The sequence below is a fragment of the Cavia porcellus genome, unplaced genomic scaffold, assembly GCF_034190915.1.
Source record: "Cavia porcellus strain 051 isolate PalLab524CR breed Dunkin Hartley unplaced genomic scaffold, mCavPor4.1 scaffold_11, whole genome shotgun sequence".
Classification (NCBI taxonomy): domain Eukaryota; kingdom Metazoa; phylum Chordata; class Mammalia; order Rodentia; family Caviidae; genus Cavia; species Cavia porcellus.
In genome coordinates, this window is record NW_026947494.1 from 41,516,330 (window position 1) to 41,530,246 (window position 13,917).

Sequence of the window (13,917 nt, forward strand, 5' to 3'; positions counted from 1 at the left end):
AGCATTATTTTGGTCTTATTTAATTTTTGTTAACTAGATAATCAAATGAAGATTATAACTCTCATACAAAGCATCATTTCACTTTTTTCCTCATTGTGATATTCTTATTTTAGTGACTAGTGCTTTGAACATAATCTAAGATGAATCTGTTATTTTAAAAAAGATAAAATATTAGTACTTATTTTGTCTCTATTGAAATATAACACAATATTCCAGGCAGTATTCCAGTAATTCTAAACTAAAACAAATATTTTAAAGGAAAATCTAGTGAACACACACATACTCAGTAAGTTAGAATGTGCATATGCATGTGTGAGCTTTTATTAAAAAGAAGCATTATTAAACATTAGGAGCATAGTGAACATAAACCAGTTCTGTAACAGTGCCTCAGGGTTATCTTTGTGACAGCTGATGGTACCGTATTAATGTAGATAATTTCATTGACTGGTTACTCAAGAGATTTTTCTACATTGCTAGTTTAATGAGTTGAGTCATATGAAAGTCACCTTCAAGTAAACATGTATGTCAATTTTTCTTTTACTTTTACAGATTTGCAGTACCGTGTGACCCTAGATTCTCTAAGACAGATATCACGAAGCTTTTTCTCTGGAACTCAGGAAAGAAAGATTCAAAGAAACATCACAGTTCGAGAATCCAAATGCGTTAAGCACTCCTTCTACATGTTGGCAAGTAAATCATATATTACAGGTGCCTTATTCCAAATTAAGAATATAGTATAGATGTCTTGCTTCAAGTCAGTAAAGAGTTTACTCTTCTATTTCAACATGCGCAATATTAATTTCATTGTTTGTTCATTCTTATCAGAAAAATCACAAGTCTGATTTTATTATTTCCAAATATATTTTATAAAAACCACCATTGGTCTTCCTCATATCAATCAGACATTCATGTAATAACTGACAAGAAACCTTTTTCATTTATTCTTTTTTCATTCATTCATTCATTTATTCAGTTTGAAAGTGTTATTTAACTTATGTGAGCCTCTTCTGTCAAATGTATGATAAGTGATAAACTAATTGTCCTGAAGAAATTAATGAGGCATATGCTCCAGTGAAATATGTAACTTGCCCTTTGAGTTGAGAGGAACAAAATTCTGGTATTTTCTGGGATCTCAGGCTTTGTGCTACTTCAGTGTTTTTCTATTTCAGTGAATCAGAGAGGCTTGAAAAGTAAATTATTAATCTCTAGAGATTGTGGGTAACCAATTTGAATCATTTTTAGATATATTTTATTGGGATATTGCATATGTGGAAAATGTTACCAGTGGGGGCCAGGAATTCCTTAAACATTTTCTTAAAATACATATGATTGTATTTTGTAAGAAAACAGAATGGAGGTAATGAAGAAATACTGATTTTAGCACACAAAATTAAGACTTAAGAGACTTAAGCATGACCTTAATATCTTAAACAATCAAGGATGATTTTCCTTCCCTTGACTTTTTTCCATGTATTTCATTTACTTGTTTTTTACATTTGCAAATTTTAAACCATAAAAATGACAGAAACTGTGCATCCTAGTGTATGCATTTATTCTTTCTCATTGATTTTCATGTCAATAGTTGTCTCTTAACACTAATATCTAACTATGATCTGAGAAAATAAAACTGAAATTATTCCTCCTATTTAATTTCTCAAAAGTGAACATTTAGGAGTTATAACATATATACAATTTGATGCACTGGGCTGGGGATTTAGTGCAGCGGCATATGCACCTGCCTTGCAAGTGTGTGGTCGTGAGTTTGATCCCTGGTACCGATAAAAAAGAAAAAGACACAAAAAAATTTGATGCACTGCCTGTAATCTACTGAAAGTGAGTGCAGTCTGTGTTCATAAGTTCAATGTCCATGCTGTGTCTAGGTACTGTGTTTAAAGGAATGGACTAATTTCAAAAGTTCCAAAATTCCTTTGGATTTTAATGAATATTTTAACATTCATTCTGTAGTCAGATTTCCCACATTCTGAGTGACTGTGGTAAGATCATAAGGTCATTTAGTCTTAAAGGTTCAATTTATGATTTATAAAATAAGAACCCTAATAGTTATTCACTTTTGAGTAATACTGAAATAATTCACAATAATATATATGCAGCTCATAATTGTGGACACTGTGGATGAAGATTATTGATGACAGCATTAATATTAGTCATTATTATTTACATATGAGTTTACATTATAAAATTCTCATAGAACTATATACATATTATATATATATATATATATATATACACACACATATATATATGCATATATATATTTGTGGATATGCCACATTTTTTAATGGTGGTGCTGAGGAATGAGCATGCCTTATGCATGCCAGCAGAGGCTCTACCACTGACCCACATCCCCAGCCGCTATATATATATATATATATATATATATATATATAATATTATATATAGATATGTAACTCAATTTAAAGAACATTTGGAAGACCTTCCTGTAAGTACTGTATTATACACTGATTTTTAGCTGAGGTCTCAAGAGAAATGATATTAAACAATTACCATGTATCCCATCCCACCAGTAGCCCCTTCTGATTAGCTGCAGTGAATCAACTGGTCACAGATTGAGGTCTCCACTTTCCATCTATGTCCCTTGTCAAAGCAGAAAATCTGTCCCTTTCCAGAGAAGCAAAAGCCTCATGAGGTCACGCACGAAAAGGTTCTATAAAACTTAAGGTCGAAAAAAGCCAGATCAGGACATCAAACAAATGTGACACTAATGACATATTGTTATGTTTCAACCTCTAGGACAAGCATGACTTTCAGGACTCCGTAAGAGTAACTGTGGATTTTAACCTTACTGATCCAGAAAATGGGCCTGTTCTTGATGATTCTTTACCTAACTTGGTACATGAATATGTAAGTCAGAAGTCAGAATAACAGTTTGTGAATGTAATAGGGAAAGGTTGAAATACAGAAATACATAGCCCTAAATCAATAATGTGTATACGTGCATATAAAAATTAGCCTTTTTCACTCATTTCCAGTCCTTCTTACTTCCTGTTGTGGGAGTTTAGGGAATTAATAAATAATACCATTTTTTTCTTTTCAACCTCATCTAAATTGAGGCCCAATTGAAAGAAATTTCTTCTTTTAACCTAATACATACTGGGTTGTAGGTCACAGTTTAAGTATCCTTAGTGACCTTGTACTGAACTTTGTGCTTAGACCACAAACAGCAAGTCATCAACATTGCTGATCAGTACCTGACTTTCTCGATTGTGAGCCACTTGTAATACACAAAAGGTAGAGGTGCTGGGCAGAATGTGTTTTCTTGGTTACACTGCTACTGTAAGAGCAAAATATTGTGAAGAGACCGAGCTGTGTTCTCCCACGCTTGCTTCTGGTCTCAGAGTCCACTGTTCCACACCAGTTAGTGAGTGAGCAATCAGAGAAGCAGCAGGACAGCACCAATGGAGGAATGAGCTTTCCCCATAGATCTGTCTTCCACTCTCCCTTCCCAGCTTCCAAATCCATTTATTGTCTCACATGTACCAGACACAGAGATTACAGTCTAACCCAGAGATCGGTTGCTGTGAAGGAGAGTGTTCAGGCTCCTCGGGAACTTCTGTGTCACCGGAGGATTCCAGCAGAACACCCTGAGGTTGTGAGCTGAAGGACGGGGTGATTTTTCATGTTATTTAGAGGAGACAGGGGAGCAAAGGGGATACAGAGGGTCCTGAGATATCCAGAAACCTGATGTGTCTGAAACTAATGCACAAGACTGATGTGAGAGCGGGACAGAGGCAAAGGCAAGCGCCAGATCCTTCAATACTTGGTGCCGCTGGGCAGATTTTAAACTTTTTTTTAAAAGACAGTGCAATGGTATTGAAAGTTTCACTTTGGTTTAACGGTGGGATTGCATGTGTATTTTTAAGGAGTAGTTCAAGCACAATATGAAGAATGATTGGAGGGAAATAAGAGTGGGTGAAGACTAGCAGGGAGGCTGTTACTCCGTAACATATCTCGACACTGGTCATTTCTGCTGCACAGACTAATAGATAATTTTCAGTGATGCTTAAGTCTAGCTTGAAAACTGTTTCTTATGACTGTTTCAGATTCCCTTTGCCAAAGATTGTGGAAACAAGGAAAAATGTATTTCAGATCTTACCCTGGATGTATCCACCACAGAAAAGGGCCTGTTTATTGTCAAGTCTCAGAATGACAAGTTCAACATTAGCATCACAGTCAAAAATAAAGGTGACAGTGCTTATAACACCAGAACAATAGCACAGTACTCTCCAAATCTAATTTTTTCAGGAATTGAGGTAAAAACATAAACTTTTACTTATTCCTTGTTATAACCACCATTTATTAAATATACTTTTGTTGTATTACTGAGATATTTTTATTATATTACTTCTCTAAGAATAGAATGTTGTAAAATTCAAATCAGTATACATTAGTACTGAAAAACTAGTATACATTAATTCCAAAAATACCAACTTTTTAAAATTTTTTTGCGTTATTTTTTGAAGATGCCTCTTCAGATAACTGAGGAAGTCAGCTGATCTATCAAAAATGTATGTTGACAGACACCAAAAACCAATGAAATTGAGACTGAATTAAGAAAAAAGTAAATACAACAAAGCTAGAACTATTTTAACAGAGGTGCAGAAAAAGATCTCTGCTGAAAAAAAATCCTAAAATGTGCAGAAATGTCATATATTATTTCTCCCTTTCCAAACAAAAATACTTACTTTAACAAAAGATCTGTGTTCAATGACTATGTTTTATTAATTCATAATAGAATTTCTTTTGAGTGAGAGATTGTAAAAAATCTGTCTGGTAGATTTTTCAAATATTTTTCAATAAAATATCTGTATATAATACCATATCAAGGTTATTAGTTTTTCCAAATTTGAACTTTGCTTTTAATTGTGATCTCCAAATAAATGAATGGCTTTGAGATTATATTCTGTTTATATTTATATGAATTAGTATTATATAATTCACATTTTAAAATGTACATAATATTACACTACTGTCTAGTTGCCATAAACTCAGTTTTTTCACTGATATATCTCTTCATTTGTTAGAAAATCAGAGACATGATGACTAAAGTAGACTTAAAAATATCACTAATATACTATAGCTTGGATTCAGAGTATTAATTATGAAGACAATAATCATATAAATATACAAAATAGTATAAAGTAATGTTGAGAAACTGTTGCCACTGAAGTTTTCTCTGGAAGGAGCACCACATTGAGATCTTTGCCTATATTCTTTTTAGCCGACTTAATGGCCTTGGCAAAGAGTCAAAACCACAGAACTCTCAGTGTATTTCCTCTACTTGTGTTAACAATAGTAATCATAATGGCCTTTCTTTCTTTAGCTATGCTATGTACTAGGCACTGATTTAAGGATTTCACATATTTAATTCTTTCTCATTAATTCTTTTGTTAGTATTACTATGTCTACTCACCACACAGGTTTGAAAATAACCCTTTTTCCACATTGTTGATTTCCTGTAAGAGTATTTTAAATTGATAAGTGTGTTTATTTAACTATCAGCATTATTTTTCCTCTTTATTGGTATATATAATAATGATATACTGCATGTTAGAATGACATTTTAGTTTCAATCAAGTCAGGTATTACTAATTCCACTTGTTAGAAAATCAGACACAGAGAGGTAAGGACTCTCCTCTAGGATAAAGCCAACTTGGTAGATTCAGGAGTTAAATCCTGGTGGTCACAGGGCAGAGTCCTTATTCTCCATTGTGCTAAACTCTTCTACATACTAATGTGCATTGTGTGCTGCTCTGTGTCAGTCCAGTATGTGTGGATTGTTTTGTTCAGTCACTACAATACCTGTGAAGTAGGTGTTGCTGGTAGTCTCCTTTTCCAACTGAAGATTTATGCAGGATAATGAGATGTGTTGTTTTCTTATTGTTTGTTTGGTACCGGGGATGGGGATTGAAGTTGCCAGGCAGGCACTTGTGCCACTGAGCTAAATCCCTGGGGAGACATACTATCTTTCTAGCACTTTTAAGTGATCTTTTTAGATTTTAATGAACCTTAGAACAGGTGGTCCCAGGGTGATGTGAATCTCTTAGTCAAATGGAGACACATCTTGGCACTGCAGTCTCCAAAGCACATCTGGGAAAGTGTTTCCACCTGCTTCTCTGCTTTAATTCTGTTTACTTTCTTCTCCTAGGGGATCCAAAAAGATAGTTGTGAATCAAATCGCAACATCACATGTAAGGTTGGATATCCCTTCCTGAGAAAAGGAGAAATGGTGAGCAGAATATATACCATGTACATGTAATACTGGGTCTGAAAACAACTGTACTTATCACATCCACAACAAGGCTGTGATTCATATGTCTCACTGCAGGCAACTTGAACCACTGTGGTAAATGCATGGCTGTACAGCTGAGCGGCTTTTTATTAATTTTATTAATAATTAAAGTGGTTAGATCCATTTATACCATCAGTGGTACAAGCCGCCTGATATGACAGTCATGCATGTGTTACCAGTGGTTTGAGCTGGCAAGAACATTTTAAAAATCAAATACATAAACACTTTTAATGTAGTTTTGCATGATGTCAAAGAAAAAGATTGAGTTTAAAATTTTTACAGCTTGAAATTTGGATGTAGTTCAAAATGCTTGAATCTCCCTAAAATTCTTACATTAAAACTTAACTCCCGATGTGACAGTATTAAGAAGTGGAGCCTTTGATAAGAGTGGCTTTATAAAAGTTGTTCACAAGAGGCTTGTTTGTTTTTTTCGTCTTCTGAGGTCATATAATAGTCACAGTCTGCCGAGAGCAGGCCTTCAATAGAAGCTGAGCTAACTGGTGCTTTGATCTCAAAAGTTCTAGCTTCCAGAACTACAAGCAATATGTTTCTGTTGATAATAAATTATTCAATCTAATGTATTTTGTTTTAACAGTCCAAACATACTAAGATAAAATCAAAATCAAAGTCAAAAGTATTTCATGGCAAATTCAAATACAAACACAAAATCATGGCAGATAAATGTACTGTGCTACATTCCCACAGAAATGGATGAGGACTCCATTTTCTCCATGCTGTGGATATCTTTTTCATTATAATTACTCCGGTGATCTCATAGTGATTTTGACTTGCATTTACCATAGTGTCCAATGATATTTTGTGCATGTGTTTATATGCATATGGGCCATATGTATTTGTGCTTTGGAGAAATGTCTATTACTAAATTACAAGTTCTTCCACTCTACGTTCAAGTCCATAATCAGATAAATGACTTGCAAGTTTTTTTCTCCCATTCTCACAATTGTATTTTCACTTTCTCTAAAGGACTAAAGTTTTTAATTTTGGTGTAGTCTAATTTTTATGCTTTATGTTCTTGCTGTCATAGCTAAGAAAGTTTTCCCTGATTCAAGGTCAGGAATATTTTTCTATGTTTTCTTCCAACAGTTCTGTCATTTTAGTCCTTTGACTTAGGTCTGTGACCCATTTTGAATAACTTTTTTTGTGGGATGTAAGGACAAAATCAAGTTAACTTTTATTTTCTTTGCACTTAGATATCCACTTTTTCCACACCATTCTGGAAAAAAAAAATAATTCCACCCACTTAACTATTCTTAACCATTTCTTCTTCTATTTAGAAATTCCTTCCTACTCAAAATAAAAGTGTAAATCAATATGTCTCATTTTTAGACACTTAGGAAGACAATTTTCAATTAATTTCAACACAGGCTTTACATTTAGAATATATATATATATATATATATATATATATATTTTAATGTCAAAGATCTGGTAGATGCTCATTGTAAGCTTTTCAGGGTAAGGTGAATATGTAATAAATATTTTTTTCCAACTCTTCTAGTATCTTGCCCTACTTGTAAAAGCTCATCAAGAAAGCAGAGACTTTCATGGCCAAACTAGTCATGCAAGTTAAACAAAGACTGCAAAGAGGCCACACACTGAGCCACTCGAACAGTTTAACCTTTGTCTGTGGTATCTCAAGCTCATCTAGAAAAATAAAATTTTTACTGGAATTTTATTATTTCAAAGAAGTAAGAAAATTGCTGTAATTGAGGATTCTTAAATGGTCTCATCCATTTCTTTTTAATTTAAAATTATATATATATATATATATATATATATATATATATGACAAAAGAGTACAATAAAGTTTTGTGGCAAAACCAATGATCATTGAGGTTCTGGTAATCTCTTATATGCATAGGTATTAAATAGATTAAAAGAGTTTTAAAAATTAAAACTTCTCCTGTCTAGCACATAAATGCAAAGATAAAATTTTAGAGTTTCCTTTTGCATTTTGGGATGTTTTACTGACTCTAATTTCAAAATACTTCAGCATAAACAAGATTGATTCTGAAAACCAAAAATATAATTTCATGAGTATTATTATAAGACTTCTTGGATTAGAACAAATAATTTTTTTGGTATGGCTGCCTGTGTTCACAAAATCATGGATAATGATTGATGGATAGTCTGTATGTGTTTAGGTATAGTTTCTCAAAAATCAGTTATTTCTATCAAAGTGTTCATGTAGCAAATATTTTCAAATTTTTATTAAATATGTTAAGTATGCAAACTCTTACAAACAAAACTCTCCACTTTTTCATTATAATTGACTTTAGTCTAAGAAACCAAGTTTTTGTTTTATTTTTTTTATCATTCCTTAAGGTTTCGTATAGTAACAAATCAATATATTCTTGTAGTAACAAATATATATTCTTATAGTAACAAATATTCTTCAGAATATTCTTCAGAATATTCAAATATTTTTATAGTAACAAATCAATAGATCCAAGTGTGTTTTACTCTGTTTTATAATGAGTATGTGTGTGCAGGGAATGTTTAGTAAAGAGTTGTATTTTTATTTCATAGGTAACTTTCAAGATATTATTTCAGTTTAACACATCTTATCTCATGGAAAACTTGATCATCTACTTAAGTACAACAAGGTCAGTTTGTATGAATGTATATATATATGTATATATTTATATAATTATTTTCACATAATTATAATATATTTTCTTTATAATTGTTGGCTAGTTCTTAATACTTGTAAGAAGTATTAGCAGAAGTAAAAGCCCATGAACTTCATTGCTTTACAAAAATTCTTTTTCATAATTACCAAGATAATTGTTAAGTATAAAAGAAATTTTTATTGAAGGATAATAATTTAATCAACTGGATTAAATCATTGTTACATGGGCTGTGGAATATATTACAATCACATGTCACTTATATCTGTCAAATTTCATTCATTTAAAATTTTATAAAATCTACTAATTTAAAACTTTCCCTTAAAGTCAACTAATCACTAGATGGATTTACAGTGTTTTACGACATCCTTGTTAATTTGAGAAATTTTATCTAAATTACTCAAAGTTTCTGAAAGTTATCATAAAATCACAAACTAAAAACATCAAATAATAATAGATTGAAATGATAGTTTAACTCTTTTCTTAGTGTAATTACCCACTCTATTTCCAGTGAGACCACTATTGATGGTGCTTTTTATCAGTAACTAACACAGTGCTTCCATATAATAATCATTAAACAGATGAGTAAATAAATGCAAAAAATGAATTAATGGGTGAACTAAATTGGTATGTTCAATTCAATTCAACTCAATATATACCTACTTGATTTTGCCTATGAAGGATATTGAAGTAATCACTGTAAGAAATATAAAATTACTAACATGAATATATAAGTTGCTAACCTCCTCATGGGTGACTACTACTGTATGACCTTGAGACCAGAATAAAACATTATTGTAATACAGGGTAGAGTAAGGAAAATTCTTTATAGAACTATAAACCATATGTCAGAGGCCAAATGAAGGTAAAAGTATATCTACTTGACAGTGAGAAACTAAGAAAGGTTTATCAAGAAATTTTAATTGAGAAACTTTAAAGATTGGGCAATATTTTATAATAAAGCAAGTGAGTAGGATTAGGTAGAATATTTTTGGGGAACATATACAGCTTGAGCAAAAACTGAAAGATAGATTAGTTGATCTACTTGAAGAATACTTTGTAGTCAATTATGTCTGAAACATAAAAGGCATATAAAGCATTAATGTGAAGTAAACACGCTAAAATAAACACCTGAAGTGTGCACCCTTCTATATTATGATATATCTGGAATGTTAGTTGAATACACGTTTTTCTTAACTAGATAGGAGTTAAGGAACCAGGTTTTTAAGGAGTGAAGTCATATATATATATATATATATAGGGTTGCTTCATGGAAAGATTTATTTAGATGCACTGTGGAATAGATGAGAGAGAAGGGGACCATTTATCCTAGGAGTTCAGACACATGAATACCTAGAACCCAAGGACACACTGCTATTCCCTATTCCAAGCCACTGTATACATTTGGTAACAAGTAGAGCTTTTCAAAAGTACTCATTGCATATTCTGTGAGATGATATGGTAAGGGCTTGGTCAGTCTGTAAAAGGGTGTGCACGATCATAATAATGAAAGCCAATACTTTTTGGATATTCCCTAGCCATAATTCTAAGCATTTTATACTTATTATTCATTTACTCATCACTTATTAGTCATATAATGACTAAATCTCTGTTTTTTGAATGAAAAAAATTAAGGCACAAAGTGATTAAATAACTTTCCCAAAGTGTAATATGTCCAGAAATAATCCCATTCTGGAACTATCATTGGCACATGCTCTTTTAATGAGTATGCATATTAGAATATGAGCTATATGTATATATTATAGTAAAATTATGCATAATTTATTGTGTATATTATATATAATTAGTATAACCAAAATCAAGGAAATAAGTAAATACTTTACAAATAATGAATCCAAGTATTGCACCTGAAAAGACTAGCAAAATGAGATAACAGAAGGCTTTAGATTTATTCTCATTTGTATGATTGTAGTTTTGTCTCTTCCAAGGCCTTCATGTGTGATAAATATTATCTGAGATCAGTTTTGTTAAAAACAAACATTTGTTCAAATTACGTTATTAAATCCACATTTCTAAATGAGAAGTCCAGCAATCTGTGTACTTTAATAGAGAAAATTGGCATTTCTTAAAATTATTGTAACAGAATTTTGGGAAGCTAAATAAGTGTGGTTTTCAACTGTAACTGCACATCAGAATCAACCTGGGAATTTTGAACCGTACCCACGTCTGATCTTCCTTACTCCTAGTAGAAGATAACCAAGAATTCTACTCCTTTGTGTTTTTACTTATTTGCCAATATAAGCACCTCTGCAAATGCTTAGAAATGTCTCTAAATATTCAATAGTATAATGATTGATGTAAATATGCTATATATTTTTAGTGACAGTGAAGAACCTTCTGAAACACTTTTTGATAATGCAGTAAATATTTCTATCCCAGTAAAATATGAAGTTGGACTGCAGTTTTCCAGGTAGGAGGACATCACATTTCTATGTTTCTGAATAAAAAACTTTCCTAAAATTTGAACTCTTTATAAGTATCTCTATGGAATTACATGGTGTGGAAAAATTTTTTAAAATGAGGCCAAATTAAAGTTACAATTTATTGTGTTTAATTTTTAAAAAATTAATTCTTTTTAGCTATGCAAGTGAGTACCATATTTCAGTTGCAAGCAATGAAACAGTCCCTGAAGCAATTAATTCTACTGAGGACATTGGAAATGAAATTAACATCTTCTACTTGGTAAGAATTGATCTCTAAGCTAATCTAAAAGAGTTATTTATTGATTTATAAACTAAGTTATTAAACACAGTGTTTTAACATTTAATCTCTATATCCTAACATACTCTTCTTTATAATTTTACTAGTTTAAAATACTTTAAGTTGATAAAATTTATTCATAGAGTCAATTTTAAACACCTGTATTTTTAGTATCCTCCTAAGACACACTAATTTAGAATGACTGGCCAGAAAATAATAAGTCATGAAACCAAACTGATACTACCTATTAACAGTCCAGTCTTAACTCCTTAAATCATTTACAATATTTTTTTTACATTATTTTTACTCAAGGGAAAAAGGACCAATGTAAATGATAGATATAAATGAACATTCAAAAGTATGAAATAACCCAACACAGTCATAAATTACGATAGTTTTCATGTTTGGACAATTGTCAACATGGAAAAATTTATCTTAAAAAGTAGAAATAAATGTGTCCTCATGAATTTTGCTGTTTTATTTGTGCTCTTTGTTATACTTGGAAAATTGAAAAGAAGGTCAAGTCCTCTACTCAATTTCGGGATGCATCTTTATAATTTAAACTTAGGTTTTTGCAACAAGATTTACTTTTTTGGGATAACAGAATTAGCAAGTGGAGAGAGACAGAGAGAGACAGACAGACAAACAGACAGAGACAGAGATAAGGAGAGAGAGAGACTGAGACAGACAAGAAGAGAGAGAAGGAGAGAGACAAAGAAAAGAAGGAAAGGAAGGAGGGAGGAAGGAGGAAATGAAAAAGTTATCTGGTATTAATCTTCATTTATTACAGCTTATCAGGGTTAAATTTGAAACATATATTCTCTATTATAAATGATATTGCTATAAGTAACATTGTTCAGTAGAGTAATGACATAAAAACAAAAGTGACTACTGGTAGAAATTTTCCCTAGGAAATGATTGATGATACAAAGATTTCAGTAGTATTCTTAACAATGTTATTTATGGTAGACTAAAAGATATATTTGGTCACACTTTAACAGTTTAACCATGCTAGTTAACTAATATATATTCTGTGAGGAATAATATATATTCGAATAAAAGGCAGCTTGTTGTAATATAGTAGAGGTTACATTTTAAAATAGTAAATCCTAATTCTATTATTTACCAGCTCATTGACCTTGGAAGACTTTCATTCTCATTTTAACTTGATATTTCATAGATAAAATGCAAATAAAAGCTTCTAATGCCAGTGTTATTAGCAAAGTTAAGACAATAATACAAATAAGATGATTAGCACAGTGTGATGTGTATCATCAACAAATACTGATATTGTGGTTGTGTCTTCAGCCAGTAACAGTCATATTCTCAAAAACCCTATTTGGCAAAAAATGCCACAGCATGACAAATTTTACAGTCAGTACCAGATTTTTAAGTTTTTATATGACATAAATTTCATAAAATATTAATATATACAAATAAAGATGTAATATATACTAAATCCTTACTAAGATAGTTGAATTGTAGTAAACTCATTTTCTATTTATTTTCAGTAGTTTCCTTGAATATTTTTAATGATAAAAATAAGTGATAATAATGGAATGTATGATTTCTGACTATACATCAGGAAACAAGTGAATTTCAAATGGGAGGCCATGCCAAGCAAGCCTAGGGTATATTACCACAGGAACAGAGTTAAGGAACATATTCATGTTGCAAAGGCCAAGGCACAACTAGTCAAGAATCTCCAGAATTCCAGGATTAAGCAACATGTTTAATCTTCAGCAACCATTAGAGAAACTGGCAATCTAGAGGTCTTAGTCTGATAGGCGGTGGATTTTATGGTATCTGTAAAGTTCAAAGGGCTCCTACTGGGACTGCCCAAAGAGAAGGGTTAGGACCTGGAGATCATACGTGTTATGGTATGAAGGAGGTCTACTGCACCTGATGGCCTCAATTCAATTTTACCTGCTAAGCAGGCAAGGACTTCTGGAAAGTGAGTTCACTTTCCTGCTGGATTTTATCCTGTCTATCCTGCCCTGTATGCTACATTCAACACTGGTGGCACAGTGTGATAGAAAGTGAAAATTCAGGTTTAGTGGGTAGCAACAAGTAGAGATGGAAATGAAAGTCAGTCTTACTCTTACCAGACTGTGTTATCAAAACTCAGTGACACAGCAGGAGATAGAATTGTGAAGGGAAGCAAGTGGGAGTCTGGTTTGCTTGCATGATGCCAACAGATCCTACCCAGCTAGA

At 32.1% G+C, this 13,917-nt stretch overlaps 1 protein-coding gene across 1 annotated transcript in view; it reads left to right on the plus strand.

Annotated features, from left to right (window-relative positions):
* Positions 1 to 13,917, plus strand: part of Itga1 (integrin subunit alpha 1) — a 146,683-nt gene that overhangs the window by 114,737 nt on the left and 18,029 nt on the right. The window contains exons 17-23 of the mRNA XM_003470253.4: positions 550 to 686; positions 2,773 to 2,883; positions 4,083 to 4,292; positions 6,188 to 6,268; positions 8,882 to 8,958; positions 11,324 to 11,413; positions 11,583 to 11,685. Of these exons, the coding sequence (XP_003470301.2) occupies positions 550 to 686; positions 2,773 to 2,883; positions 4,083 to 4,292; positions 6,188 to 6,268; positions 8,882 to 8,958; positions 11,324 to 11,413; positions 11,583 to 11,685 (809 nt within the window). The remainder of the gene's footprint in view (positions 1 to 549; positions 687 to 2,772; positions 2,884 to 4,082; positions 4,293 to 6,187; positions 6,269 to 8,881; positions 8,959 to 11,323; positions 11,414 to 11,582; positions 11,686 to 13,917) is intronic.